Below are 13,478 nucleotides of genomic sequence, written 5' to 3'. Positions count from 1 at the left end.
GTGGCAGGCAGAACATGTTTTTTTTAAACTTTCCAAAGAGAGGTGGTTTTTGATGAGCACATGATGTCACTATCAGAGGCAGGCTTTTCTTACATTTTCTTTAAAGGATCATGCATCAGGGGGCAGATCTCTGGTGTTGGTTTAAAAGGGTTGTGCAGTGATGTCAATGGGGTTTTACTGGGCTGTCGTTTGGAGTTGGGGTCACTTGCTGGTGGTGTGCAGGCTATCTTTTGGAAGAGTATAGGCTGAGCTGTCCAGAGCACAAAGGGGAGACAGCACATAAAGGAAGACCCAGTTTGAGCACTGTCCAGAGGGCTGCCGTTGGGGTGTTTTGCAACAACTGACTGTGTGGAGTGAGGAAACGTTGCTGTATGGGGGGCACACACACATCAAACTTCATTCTTGGTGAGTTTGTTGCATGGAATTGCTGGTTGGTGAATGCTCCAATTCATGTTTGGGGGCTGCACAGAGCATTCACTATATTTCAAAGGTCTTTGTAAAGTGTTACTGATAGACGCAGCATACAAAGGTGAATTTGCATGCTTGAATGTGGACAGTTTTCTCATTGTTATCCATTTGTGCAACCATCTTTAAACGAGACAGAAGCTTACACAGTGCCAAGACTTGTGATAAGCTCAAGGTCAGAGTTACAGAACTCTAGGCATTTAGCAAAAACAGAGGATTTGCATCTGGTTATGAGAAAAGCAGGTTACCATGAGGGAATCTTTCATTAGGAATTATTAGCACATTTATCGCGGGGCAGCAGCACCAGATAAGTTGTATTTCTGAAGGTGTCCTTTTCCTTTTTGAGACACAGATGAAAAATGCTATGAGAGAACACTGCTTTATTTGCTGTGTTTTGATATTCTGCATAATTCTAACCTTGTAGAAAGAACAGAAGTGACAAAATTGAAGTTATCTCAGTGTATTTATTATGTCTTCTGGCCTCCTGTGGTAACACATATCTGTGAATTACCGGTGGTGGTAACTTCATTTTACTGCTTGTAGTAGAATACAGAAAAAAGTTGGTTATAGTGAATTGGATTAATTTCAGAGGCTGATTACATTAATTACTGTGTTCAAATGACTTGGTAAGTGTATTCAAAATACTGGCAAAAGGGCATATTGTGGTATTGTAAATAAAATACCACAAGGGGCATCAAGTTATGTTCTAGAGTCTACTAAGTCCAGTCTTGGCCTACCTTTAGTGACCCGGGAATAAAAAAAAATCACCAAGCAGTTCCCTATATTCTAGACTCACCACTATACTACAGAAATACCACCCACAACCCCACCAAAACCTACCACCAAGAATTATCTCGAACAACACACATCTCTAAGAAGTTGCCAGGGCCAGTGATATTTTTTGAGGAGATAATGGACACTGCCTTTTTCTAAGAGAACATTATAATGTGAGATTCCTTTTCAGAAGCACAACACCATTACCATGAGAATACCCACAAATGATGGGTCGTCAAAGATAACAACTGTAATCCATCTGCAGCTAATGCATTCATAGGGGAACATGAACTCACCAGGGTGAAAACCTGGCCTGAGTCTTTAGACATTAACCCCATTGTGATGATCTAACCCCAACTCAAGGGATACTTCAAACATGTCGTAAGCCCAAAAATAAGGCAGAAGAGATTGAGAGGATCGCTATCTTTTGGTTCAGGATACTTGCACCTGACTCCTGTCTCCGCACTGCAGAACATATCAAGAACTCACACGCAGTCAGTGAGGGTGCTGTCAGGCGAGTGCTGTCTTCACTGTCCCTCGCTTAGCAGGCGTTCCGTTTTAATCCTTCCACTACATCGCGGAAAACTTTACCCATGTCAAACTTTCTTGCTGGTGAAAACTATTGGCCGTGATAGGCCCTACTAACAAAGTTCATTCATCTTATTGGTAGCTCCAGTAAGACCCTCCTCCCCCACCCAGAAGAGTATTAAATAAGTGGGCTGTGTGCCGTCGGCTCACGCAGTCAGTGAGAGTGCTGCCAGGCAAGTGTTGTCTTTGCTGTCTGTGCAGCTGAGCGAGTGAGATCTGGGACAGAAAGTAAGTGTAACCAGCACGCACAACTACAGCCTTGTGCTGCTGCCAGGTATCTTTCTCCCGAGCTTGCTTACTAGGGATAGGGTGTTCTATTACCGTCAGCTAAACAGGCACTTTTCGATCTGGTGCACTACAAACCATTGTTTGTAATTACATAAACGTGACACCTAGTCCTCCTGTCACTCACCCCATGTACACCTAAGCCAACTGCATGTAGTCCACTCTGTGTAGTAACATCATGAAGATTAAGCCCATATGAAGGGCAGGGTTATTTAGTGAATCAGCCAGGATGGGAAAATTAGCCCGAAGCTCTACAAACACCTGCAAAAACTCACAAGGATGCACCCAAAAACAAGAAGGGTAAGAAAGATTGTGGCGCTATCGGTGGTACTCTGTTGGATGCACAACCCAGCATAACAGGGTTTTTCTCAGCGGTGGGCCACCCTAAAGCTCAGCTAATATGTAAAAGTGCCCCTGCTGTTTCTGCCCAATCCGATGAACCAAATAATCAGTGTGAATTGATGTTCTGTCCCACTACAAAATATAACCCTCACACAGATATTATTGCTGAAGGTGAAAAGCAATCGTATTGTTTATTGGAGTCCTTGGATAATAATGGTTCTTTGTTAAATCTTTGCAGAACTCTTAAGCATAACTCCCTTGCACACACCATCTCTATTAGAGACAACACCACAGAGGTTGACCTATCAAGCAGCCCAAACTTGGAAGCCCTGGCAGCCGACCTAGAGGCTATGCTGAAGCAAACTATGAATACGAGGCAATGTGTATGTTGCATGACAACGAACATCGTCCTGAGTTGGATTTGTTAACCCTCCTGCTGAAAATTCTGCTATCCAAAACTGAATCTTTGTTTGTTTGAATGAGACGCTATGTGTGTAAATAACTAATTCTTTATCTTCAATTGGTATATTCTATCATTGATGATGAGTTGTTAAGCCTGTGAGCATAATCTCAATTCTTCATCTGGAAGTTATGTTGGTTAGGGCTTGGAAACATGCAAGATGGCTCATGCTCGATTGTAAAATGGCTATGATATTAAGTTTTAAATGAAATGACAATGAATTAATAATGTAATAATTTGTATTTTAAACTTTTGTATAAATATTGAAACGTTGATGTAAGTCAGCTAAAGCAATACAAAAAAAAAAAGGATCTTTGTTTCCCCTTTGCGCAGACATGGCATTGGACCAACATGAACTTAAACTGGTAAAACTAAAATATATGATATTATCATCGATAAATGTGCTTTGTCTAAACCCTACCTCCAGGGGAACAGTCCATGAGATGCTCTAATAGTAGCTCCGGTACTACACTCGGTTAGAGCCCCGGATGCTCTGCCTGGTGTACTAGTTAAGGAGGATGATGCCAGGGCCCCCAGTGGAGCAGGAGTGAGGATCTTAGTCTCCTCAGATGAATTGGAGGTATCACTGATGTCCCAAGATCCTGTAAATATTTCAGAAGGGAACAAAGAGGTTTCTTTTAGAAGCAGTGTGCACTGATAGCTCTATGATGAAAAATACCCAGTCTGCCCAAAAGTCTAAGAAATGAAGAAGGGATCCTCCTGGAAGAGATCACTAAAGTACTAAATGTCTTGTGCGTTTGAACAAGCCTAGTGTCTCACTGAGACCCCCAGAGTCAGACAGAAGTACATCCTTCCATAACCCAAAATTATTTTCAAAAGTACAGACGGATGGTACAACAGGCACTGTGGCCTTGCAAGGGACCATGGACAAGTGGACATACTCAAGGCCCATGCACAGTTCGCTCACTGATGTGGATTTTAAAGGGCACAGTAACATTCAAGTAGGCTGTAATGATCCAGTCAAAGAAGTACCTTGTGTTTTAGTCTGACCAAGCTACGTGATTACGATATGTCCAAAGGATCCATGGCCAAAATTTCTATGGTAGACCAACCACTCAGTCTCTAAGTAGGATGCCCCGTGATGAAGGCTTCCACAAGCCCACTTACCTGTTCCCTTGACAGTGCTCAGGGTCAGTGGCCCTTATAGTTCTCTATCTGGCAACATGATAAACAGCCCCATAAGGCCAGGCTCATAAACAAGACTTGAGGAGACCACTGAACTTAGCCCATTCGAAAATCGAACCAACCTCCTGCAGATGTGGGCTACGATACCCTGGTTGTCTACAATTACCTGAGCTGACATGTTGCAACCAGAGCTTCCTGAATGGGATAGTCGCAGAAACTGGGTGTTGATATGGTTCACATCACCTATAGTGATTTCACTGTTATGTGCAAATGTGGATGTACTGCACAGTCTGGGATTTAAACTGTCTGTTGCGAAGCTCAACAGAAAGCTCGGACCAGCAACCCATACGGTGCTGGGCCACCTATAGTAGAGGGCCATCGTCAAGCTATGCACCGCTCAGCTGCCAATACGTTGAAGCTTCAGGATAGCAAGCTGAATACCAGAGGGTTTAATCACCTCCTGCAGGCCAAGGGGTTGATGCACGCACTTGCAAACTATGATGTATTACTTTTACAGGAAACCTGGCTAGACTGCCCATTGCACATTGATGGATACCATGTACATCAAATCATGGCCAATAAGGGCACTAAGGGCAGACCCTTCGGGGGGCTCATCATTGGCTGGAATAAAAAAATTACCTTGCGCCTGGTGGTGTTGCCCCCCCATCGGTGGTAATGTCCAAGTGGTGGAGCTGTGGCTCGATAACAAGGCGGAGGGTGTGAGGATTCTGATTATATATGTCTACATTACTCCCCTTATGAACGGCATGGAGGAAATACAATTATACTTGGAAGAGATATTTGCAACACTTGAGGGGAGTTATAGCAACTACCTTGTCTTCTTGGGTGGGGACTTCAATGCCAGGTGCCCCGACAAGCAGCAATGTGTTCAATACCGTAATGTTGAAAGAAAGAGTGAAATGCTACAGAAAAAAAGCAACACAACAAAAAGCCTACAATGGGCTAATCACCTGAGACATTGGCACCTTACCTTGTTGAATGGTAGAGTCACTGGGGACATCCCTGGGCAATGTACATGGGCCAGAAATAACAGTCGAGCCACCGTAGACTATTATTTGGGAAATGATGCTTGCCTTATGGCCATTGAAGACCTATGGGTGACATCCAATGACCATTGTGACCAAGGCATTTTGAGCCTTACTTTAAACACCCAATTGAAGAATCCTAACCCTTATAGCTGTACTGGCATCCACCCGAACAATGCCGGTAATCGAATACACTAGCCTGCCAGAAACATCACAATGCAGGAGTTCTTCCAGCTTTGCTCTCGGGTGCCGACAGAGAGGCGCTCGGTGGATTTATTTGTAACAAAGTCGAAGAATGGCTTAAATGTTTCACCACCCTTGCTGGCTCCAACAAAGAAGGGCACCGCTTGACTGCTGATAAACACAGTAATACATTTGATGGTGCCATCAGAGATGCCAAAACAGTGATGCGAAGAAAGATGAGAAGGGTATGTGGACACGGATTGTCCAAAAACGAGGTGAACAAATATGTAAAGAGCATAAACAATGACTATACGTATTGGTTTAAGGGTTGGAAGTACTGGATATGAAACTCACATTGGCAAAGCATGATTACTTTACTTAGAAGTGGCAATAGTAGAAACATTTGGGCGAATTTAACCAGGAAGCAGAGTAGGAAAAATATCCTCAACCCCATCCAGGAAAAAGAGTGGATCAGCCACATAAAAGGGAAAGGAGGAACCACCGTAGGGGACACACCCTAGCAATTTGTAATTGGAGGCTGGCTGCTGGAGATTGGCGAGGCCGATATTGAAATAGTAATTTGGAACCTTAAGAACTCTAAGGACCCACGGGTCCAAACGGCCTGGACAATGCAGTCCTCAAGCAGAATCCCTGTAAGTGGGCTACTATACTCAAAACCCTGCATAGGTGGGTGGATGACACTACAATTTATGCAGACTGGGTTTCGCCCAGGGAGCGCTACACACACAATCTGAGGATTATGGACACAGTGTTTAGAGGGGCCAGAGCACCCGGAGGGTCTGCATTGTGCACTATTTTTGTTGACTTCCGGGCAGCTTTTGATGGGATCAATTGCGATAAGCTGTGGTATAAAATGGAATGTGAGGGATGTCCTACATGGCTGATGAGTGTCCTTAAGGTTTGTGTGAGACTAGTAGACTCAGGTGCTACATCTTCCAACATCAAGATACAAAGTGGGGTAAAGCAGGGTTGTACTCTGGCTCCCCTACTCTATAAAATACATATATGTCCGACCTCCCCTTGCACTTTCTCCCAGGTGTCAGCTGTTGCCCAAGAATAGGAGATAGGCCTATCCCATGTATGGTGTATGCCGACGACCTGGTGATATTTAACCATGCCTACAGCTGCGCGAGGGACATGTCCGCCCCATTGGTAAACTATGCCATAGAAAATGTCATAAACATCAACATGGGGAAAACAGTTGCACCTAAGAAAAATTCAACATCCATGCTTTATTACCAGCCAGGGGATGTTAGAATACGTGGTGAAATAACCACACCTGGGATTGGAAATGAATGCTAGCAGAACATACGCCCACGTAAAAGAGGCCAAGGAAACAAAAGCACAACGAATGACCCACCTGATGGGGGCATTTGCAAGACAATTGGCAGGATACTCATTAGAGGGGATAATCTACCCTTTATAGACAGTGTGTTTGCCCCATGGTCTTATACAGCTTAGAAGCCTTGGCTATGTGTGAGCTGAAATGGCTAGATAAAATGGGGGGATACTTCTGGAAAAATATACTAACAGTAAGAACCCTCGACTTCTGTTGCATTTATTAGACTGGAGCTGGGGTTAATATCCCTAAGGAGGCAAATGCTGATAAGGCAGGGAGTGCTCTACTTAAAAATCAATGTGCAGCCACAATGTCAATTACTTGCAGTCTTGGGGCCTGGTGGCAGACATAGCCGTACCTATTTGAAGAGGACTTTTTATCAGCTGAAGGCGACCCTCTACAAGCACATGTGCTGGCAACCCGATTTTACACGAGGCACTAGGTTTGAGGTTGTAAAATTCCTATTCAATAGAAAATTGGCCCAATGGAACTGGACAAATAATTATGCATGTCTTTCAACCCTACACACTTACAAATATGCCTCAAACATTACACATAGATACTTGCAAACACAAAGATATTTGAGACAGTGCCCAAGCCTGGCAGTTCAGAATTGTATTCGGACATTACATATAAATCAACTGCCACTATTCATTTTTCACCGTGCACAACTTAAGATCCCACTAGCACACAGTGTTTGCCAGAAATGTAATGTCCCAGGTAACCTCAAAACGGTGAAACACCTATTTACAGAGTGTAAACCATTAGGCCCTACATGTATGACCACCATGGTTAGCTTTGTGCAAAACCTTGACTCGATAAAACAAGATGCATTTTGGGACTATTGTCTTAATACGGAGTCGGAGAATGTGCACATAGACTTTTATCAGCTATGGCGTATTATCACAAAAGCCTTACCCGCAGACAATCGATAGAGGAATAGTCAATGACAGTCTCCACAATGTAGTTCAACTCTGATCTGTTATAAGTTCAATTCAATGTTTGTATAATTGGATAATTATCCTGATACCTACATTTTAGCCTTGTAGTAATAGTTTTTATGTTGTTGAAGAATTATTTATTATTATTATTAATGTTTTAACATCTCTTATTACTTGATAAAATGATGGTTTTTAGTTAGAGTTTTAAATAGATTGAATTTTAGAACAGTAACTGGATGAACTTTATCCATGCTGTACATGAATTGATTTGGTTTGGTTTGATTTGATTGGATTAGGATTAGTGACTGGCAACATTTACAGTGAAACAAATTGCTATATTGTTATTTTCTGTGTTTTCTGATTTAAGATTTTTTATTGTTTCTTGTCTCGGGAGGATAGTTCAGGTACAACATGCTTTCCTTGGAAGCAAGACGACACGCAGCAACACAGATTCAATGGCCTGGTCCGGACTTAGAAACATCTGGGTATTAAGCGTGTTATAAATAACCAATTACAATTGTTCCTTGTTTCTTTTCTAAACATTCTTTTAGAACTAAATGCAAATAAACATAAATAAATACACACCTATCAAGAAGGTCCTACTAATTGTGCTTGAGGATAATGGTGGAGCAACAGACACGTAAATGGATTAGTATGTTTGGTGTATGGACCCTGTGTTGCAAATCTAGAGTTATGGCCTGCTGCTATCCCCATGAAAGAGTGTGTTTTGAAATTAAGACGTAGGCACTCGTACGTCATATTCCAAATATTACTGCAACAAAAATATGCAACACTGATGATACTAAAGATCAATGATACACATTATATACAGTGCTTTAAGTAGGATCAGAAATCAAGCGGGGGCTAACAAGTCATGTAAATAGTATATGTATAAGGGAGTGCAGCCTAAGGAGTATCAGGCATAGCCTAAGAAGTGTAATAAAATGATGTAATTTTCATTTGATTCACTGTTTGCCTGGGAGAGGTCAATGGCTCATTGAGATACTTCCAATTTACAAATCAAAATAAAATTAATTTTGTTTAGTACCCTATACAGTATACAGTAAGTGGTCCCTACAAGTCAGGGAACAAGTGAATCTAAGGTGGGTCTAGCTTCCAAGAGTGAAAAAAAACCCTTGCAAGTGTCCTGCCCCTTTCAGGTTTACACATAATTGTCATCAAAAAGCATTACATTTAAAAATAAAAATATGTAGTCTCCAAAGACTTGTGAGTATCAGGAGCTACAGCGATGTATCACTTTGTACATGGACCCAACCACTGGCTCGCTACTGTAGTCTAATTATGGAGCAAAAGAAAAGTCAATTAAACCGTGTGTGCCTTTGGCCAATTTTAAATAGGCACAACAATTAAAATAGTGTTTTAGATGTGTGTAGGTCTCTTGTGTCCAATTTGAACACCACTCACATTTCTGGATCTTTGAATTGGGGCTTTTGTTAGTAGGGTTTTCTCACTGAGAATGCTGCTCTGAAAATTGCAGAATTTGAAAAAACTAGTTCTGATGTTGGATTAAACATGGCATAATTTGTAAGCTCCATTATTTTCATTAAACTATACTGTATTTTGTGTTGTGTACGAACATGCATTGTTAATTCTCAAAATGTTTTTGTTCTTAATGCATTTGGAAATTTTCATTTACCTCTGAAGTAGGTATTTCCCATTGTTAACTTCTTCCAGTGTATGTTGCAGCCGTTTCAGTTCTTCCTGTAAAACAAAATACATCTTTTTTTAAAAATAATCAATGATTGGGAGAATGAATAAGAACTATATGTTTGCAGGATTTTCACAAAGTACTTCATATCTAGCACTCAGAAGGCCCTATTTTCAGGCCAGAATCATTCTAGGGACTTGAAGGTTACAGTTAAATGAAACACATTCTCACATGTATAGCACCAAACAAATATGACAGATTGTTGCCCAGTTTCACCTGCAGAGTGTGCTTCCCCATCCATGCCAAGACTAAAAGCCTGTTCACCTGTTTTCTTTATGTCAGTCTTCACACTTTGCTGGCAACTGTCATCTACAGCATTTTGCATCATGGGACCTGCACCCCAGCAATGGCCCTTACAAGCGCAGGCCTACATCTCACCATGAAAAGTGCTGTTGACTGAAAAGCCATGGTTTGAATAAAGTGATGCTAATGACATTAGGCCAATTGGCTGCTATGCCCTCTTCTTCCCCATTTCATATTACTGTTGAAACCCACATGTTGATACTAGTAGTCACAGATAGTATCCAGGCAAAACCTGGAATATCTCTACAACTTCATATTTCATGGCACATGGTAGACAGCCACAGGGCATATATGTAGTTAATTAGCACCCATGCAGACGCTAGTTATTCCTTTCATGATTATTTGGAATACCTTTGGTGAGCATCATTTTACAGATTGCGGTGGTTTTGCTGCTACAGCAAAATCTAAGCTCAATTTGGTACAATTCAGTGAGGTGATTCTGTAATGAGGTGGCAATAGCACACTCTATTGCTGCAACTGCTGATGTCATTGAAGATATCTTCCATGCTCATGTGCACACAACGCAGACCTTTCTGGGTTCACTGCACGCTTGCAGTGACGCCAAATGACTAAGAAGCTCACAGATTCATGTGGTTTATCACTTATCAGTAGTGTCTGACTGGCAAAGCAGGTCAGAATTGCATAGAAAGTGCCTGGCCACTTACAGTTGTACCAGTCAGGCCGTTCTCCGCAGAGCTCAGAACATGCCTTTACATTTCTTCTGCTCTGGGCTCATAACCTAATTACATGGTTCTGTGTGAGGTGCAATATGCACTGAAACATTTCAGACACAAGGTTAATTGCAATATAAACAATTGTATGTTTCTTCCTTTACAAAAGCATTAACTGTGACAAACTTTGTAATGTACATGATAGATCATGTCTCCATCTTCCCCTTCTGGTGATACACCTTAGGAACCTTTGAAATGTCAACCCTGATGTTCTCAGTGGACCTGTCAAGCCTCTGTTTAAACAGACCAGCTACCACTTACCACTTTAGAAGAGGTCACTGGCCTCCTGTGACATCACATGACATGCTCCGAATGGCCCACGGAGGAACCTCCCACCTTAAATGTCTCAGCAAACACAAACTGGAACTTATTTCTATCAGTCCAACATTGTCCTTGATTTCTACTTGCAGAGACTCCAGAGGGTACCTTTGTTCCTTTTGTCCATCACAGAACCCTCCTTAAAGATGTTCCTACCTGCATCACAACTTGTTGCAGCCTTGCCAAGCCACTGTTGATCTCAATCTTCATCCGCTCATCACCTCAAGAGAGGGCTTTGGCTCACTGTTGCATCCTGAGATCTGGACCACTTATTTAAAAATGTATGGGGACAGGGAAAATCAGTGAAGTGAGGCTTGGCAAAGGGAAAAAAAAACTCTTAAGCCTCTTTGTCAAACTCACCCTCCCCTTCACTCTTCCTCGGGCCCTACATCTACCTATCCCTCATTTTGTCTCCTGGTCACCTGAGGACTAAAACCATCTAGAGTATAAGTACTCCAATATTGTGTTCTTGTCTTCGATGTTACACACTATCCATAATCCTCTTCTTTCCCCTCAAATCTTTTCACGAGCCCACACTGGTTAATGCTCTCCCCACACGGTCCTGTTTGCTCTCTGAGGTCTAACTCCTTCCCCAACTCCTCTTGCTCCACCAATACTGACATCACATAGCCTCCAGTTGCATGGCCATTCCCTCTCCCTTGCTTTCCCCTTTCTCATTTTGCCTTCCCTCTAGCTGTTTCAGATTGTGCTGTGCACATCATTACTGTCCCACTCTAGTTCTCGCTTTCTATGTAGCAACATTGGTGTCCCACAACTGTGTCCTCTGTTTCCACCTCAACACCTGACCCACCACTAGCAAACACCTGACCAAGACCTTCACTGTTCCTTCTCTTATTCCTCCTCACTGCCTGCACTGCTGCCTGCTCCCCTCTCTGCCTTCTTATACACCTACCTTCTTCCGCTGTTGTGCATAATCCATCTCTCATTTCCCCACATAGGTGCTCACACCAATTCGTTAGTTAGCTTTTTGGATGTTCTGCTCTGCCTTTCTGCATATCTTGCCTTCTGTACTCTCATTTGGTTACAGTTCTTCCCTCTTAGGTTTCTGTATCACTCTGACCCACATCATACTCTCCTCAACTTCCACAGTACTATGCCTTATGCTCATTCAGCACTCTCCTAAAAATACTAACTCTCTAGCATTCCTCCTACCTTATCATTGTAGCTCTCACCTTTGTTTCCCTGCCTTGTCACCCTTCTGGAAAAAATTGTGGTTTGTGGCTACCCTCTTCCTCCTCTATGTTCCCCTCCAACTTTTCTTCTACTCACTACGTTTTGACACTGCTGTGGTGATTTCCAGCCACGTTTGCAGCGTACCCACACTTCCCTACTATTTATCTCCTGCCTCGTCTGCCTTGCCTCCAAATCTTAGCTATCACTGGGACCCCTATGCCCTCTGCCTCTCTTATCAACCTTATATTCCACCTTCTTCTTTCTGTCACTACTAACCATGCTGTTCTCCACCTCTTCTACCTGCCTACATGTAAATATATGTTGGGGTACCTGATGCGGAGTGCGCTATTTAACCAGTCTGCAACAGCTATAGAGTAAACTAGGTTGACTAATGCATACTACTCAAACCACAATCTGCTTAACATTCTTATAGTTATTCACCAATTCAATATGGCGCTTCTCATTCTCGATGATCCTCTCCACAGGGACTTCCTGGTAAGTCCTTCTTCGATGTCCACCATTGTTCTGTCCAAAACGCATGGATGTCTTTGCTGATAGACCCTTTTTTAGTATTTCCAGTTACCTAGGCGACCGCTACATTTTGTTCTGAGGATAGCCCGACACAGAGCGCTGGCAGCATCTCCTGTTACACTGCGCGCTTGATGACAGTGCCTCGCGCATTTCAGCGTGTTCCAAGAGACAACCTACACGCCAAGCCCGCGTAGTTTCAGGTTATAGTGCTCCTGCACTGACACCCCACACTCCCGATGAACCTTTCAACACGAGCCCCTCCCGTGATTCTATGTCTAATAAGAGTTTATGCCTTTGATCCTTACATAGGATTATGATTTTTTCCAGACACACTGGAGCCCAGCATTGAGGGACCCCTTCAACGCATAGATTGCATTGTGGATGACGATATTTTCCAGATATACTGGACCCCAGTTTTGAGGGACCCCTTTAACGCATAGACTGCATTGTGCATTGACGATTAGCTACAAGATTAATCTACTCAGAAGGGTGAGTCCACGTACTACATTCATTTCCACAACTCAGCGACTATCATTTATTATATCTTCTCTCACATTTCTAAGCCTTCCACCTTGGCTGTTTAATTTATTTCATTGTAGTTAGCCCTCAGGTGCCCTCCACCTGTAGACAGAGTCCTGTCCTCCTAGTTGTATGTCACAACGTATATATAAATCCTTGAGGTGACTTCACCATACATAGGATATTATTATAGGCTCCAATAGGTGTGATCCTATTATTCAGATGTCCTCTAATTTACACACACATATAGCGCCCAGATGGGCGTTTGTTGATGATATATATATAGTATTACACACCTAACCCTATTTTTTTAATCTTACAGGAACCCGTATAGTGAGGAGAGATGATGTCCTCATCTATCGTCTGAAATGTTGTGGAGAGATTAAGATTTCATTTGCATAGAAGGAACAGGTTCCGAGTATCATCAAGGTACTTTACTTTATGCTCTCACTAAAACTATCATGCATAATCAAAGGGTAGATTATTCATATTGACACCCTTGTGATTCCACTGGTCATTCTTTATCTTATTACTTGCTAGCAATCATTCTTTAACCAATGTAG

General features: G+C 42.5%; 1 protein-coding gene across 1 annotated transcript in view; it reads right to left on the bottom strand.

Annotated features, from left to right (window-relative positions):
- The window catches only part of IQCJ (IQ motif containing J), a 992,957-nt gene that overhangs the window by 90,026 nt on the left and 889,453 nt on the right, over positions 1-13,478 (bottom strand). The window contains exon 2 of the mRNA XM_069620374.1: positions 9,248-9,312. Within this exon, the coding sequence (XP_069476475.1) occupies positions 9,248-9,312 (65 nt within the window). The remainder of the gene's footprint in view (positions 1-9,247; positions 9,313-13,478) is intronic.

Source organism: Ambystoma mexicanum, chromosome 10 (assembly GCF_040938575.1).
Source record: "Ambystoma mexicanum isolate Mex_15411 chromosome 10, UKY_AmexF1_1, whole genome shotgun sequence".
In the NCBI taxonomy this organism is placed as follows: domain Eukaryota; kingdom Metazoa; phylum Chordata; class Amphibia; order Caudata; family Ambystomatidae; genus Ambystoma; species Ambystoma mexicanum.
Note: the sequence above shows the minus strand (reverse complement) of the source record. Positions and strands in the feature narration are given on the sequence as shown.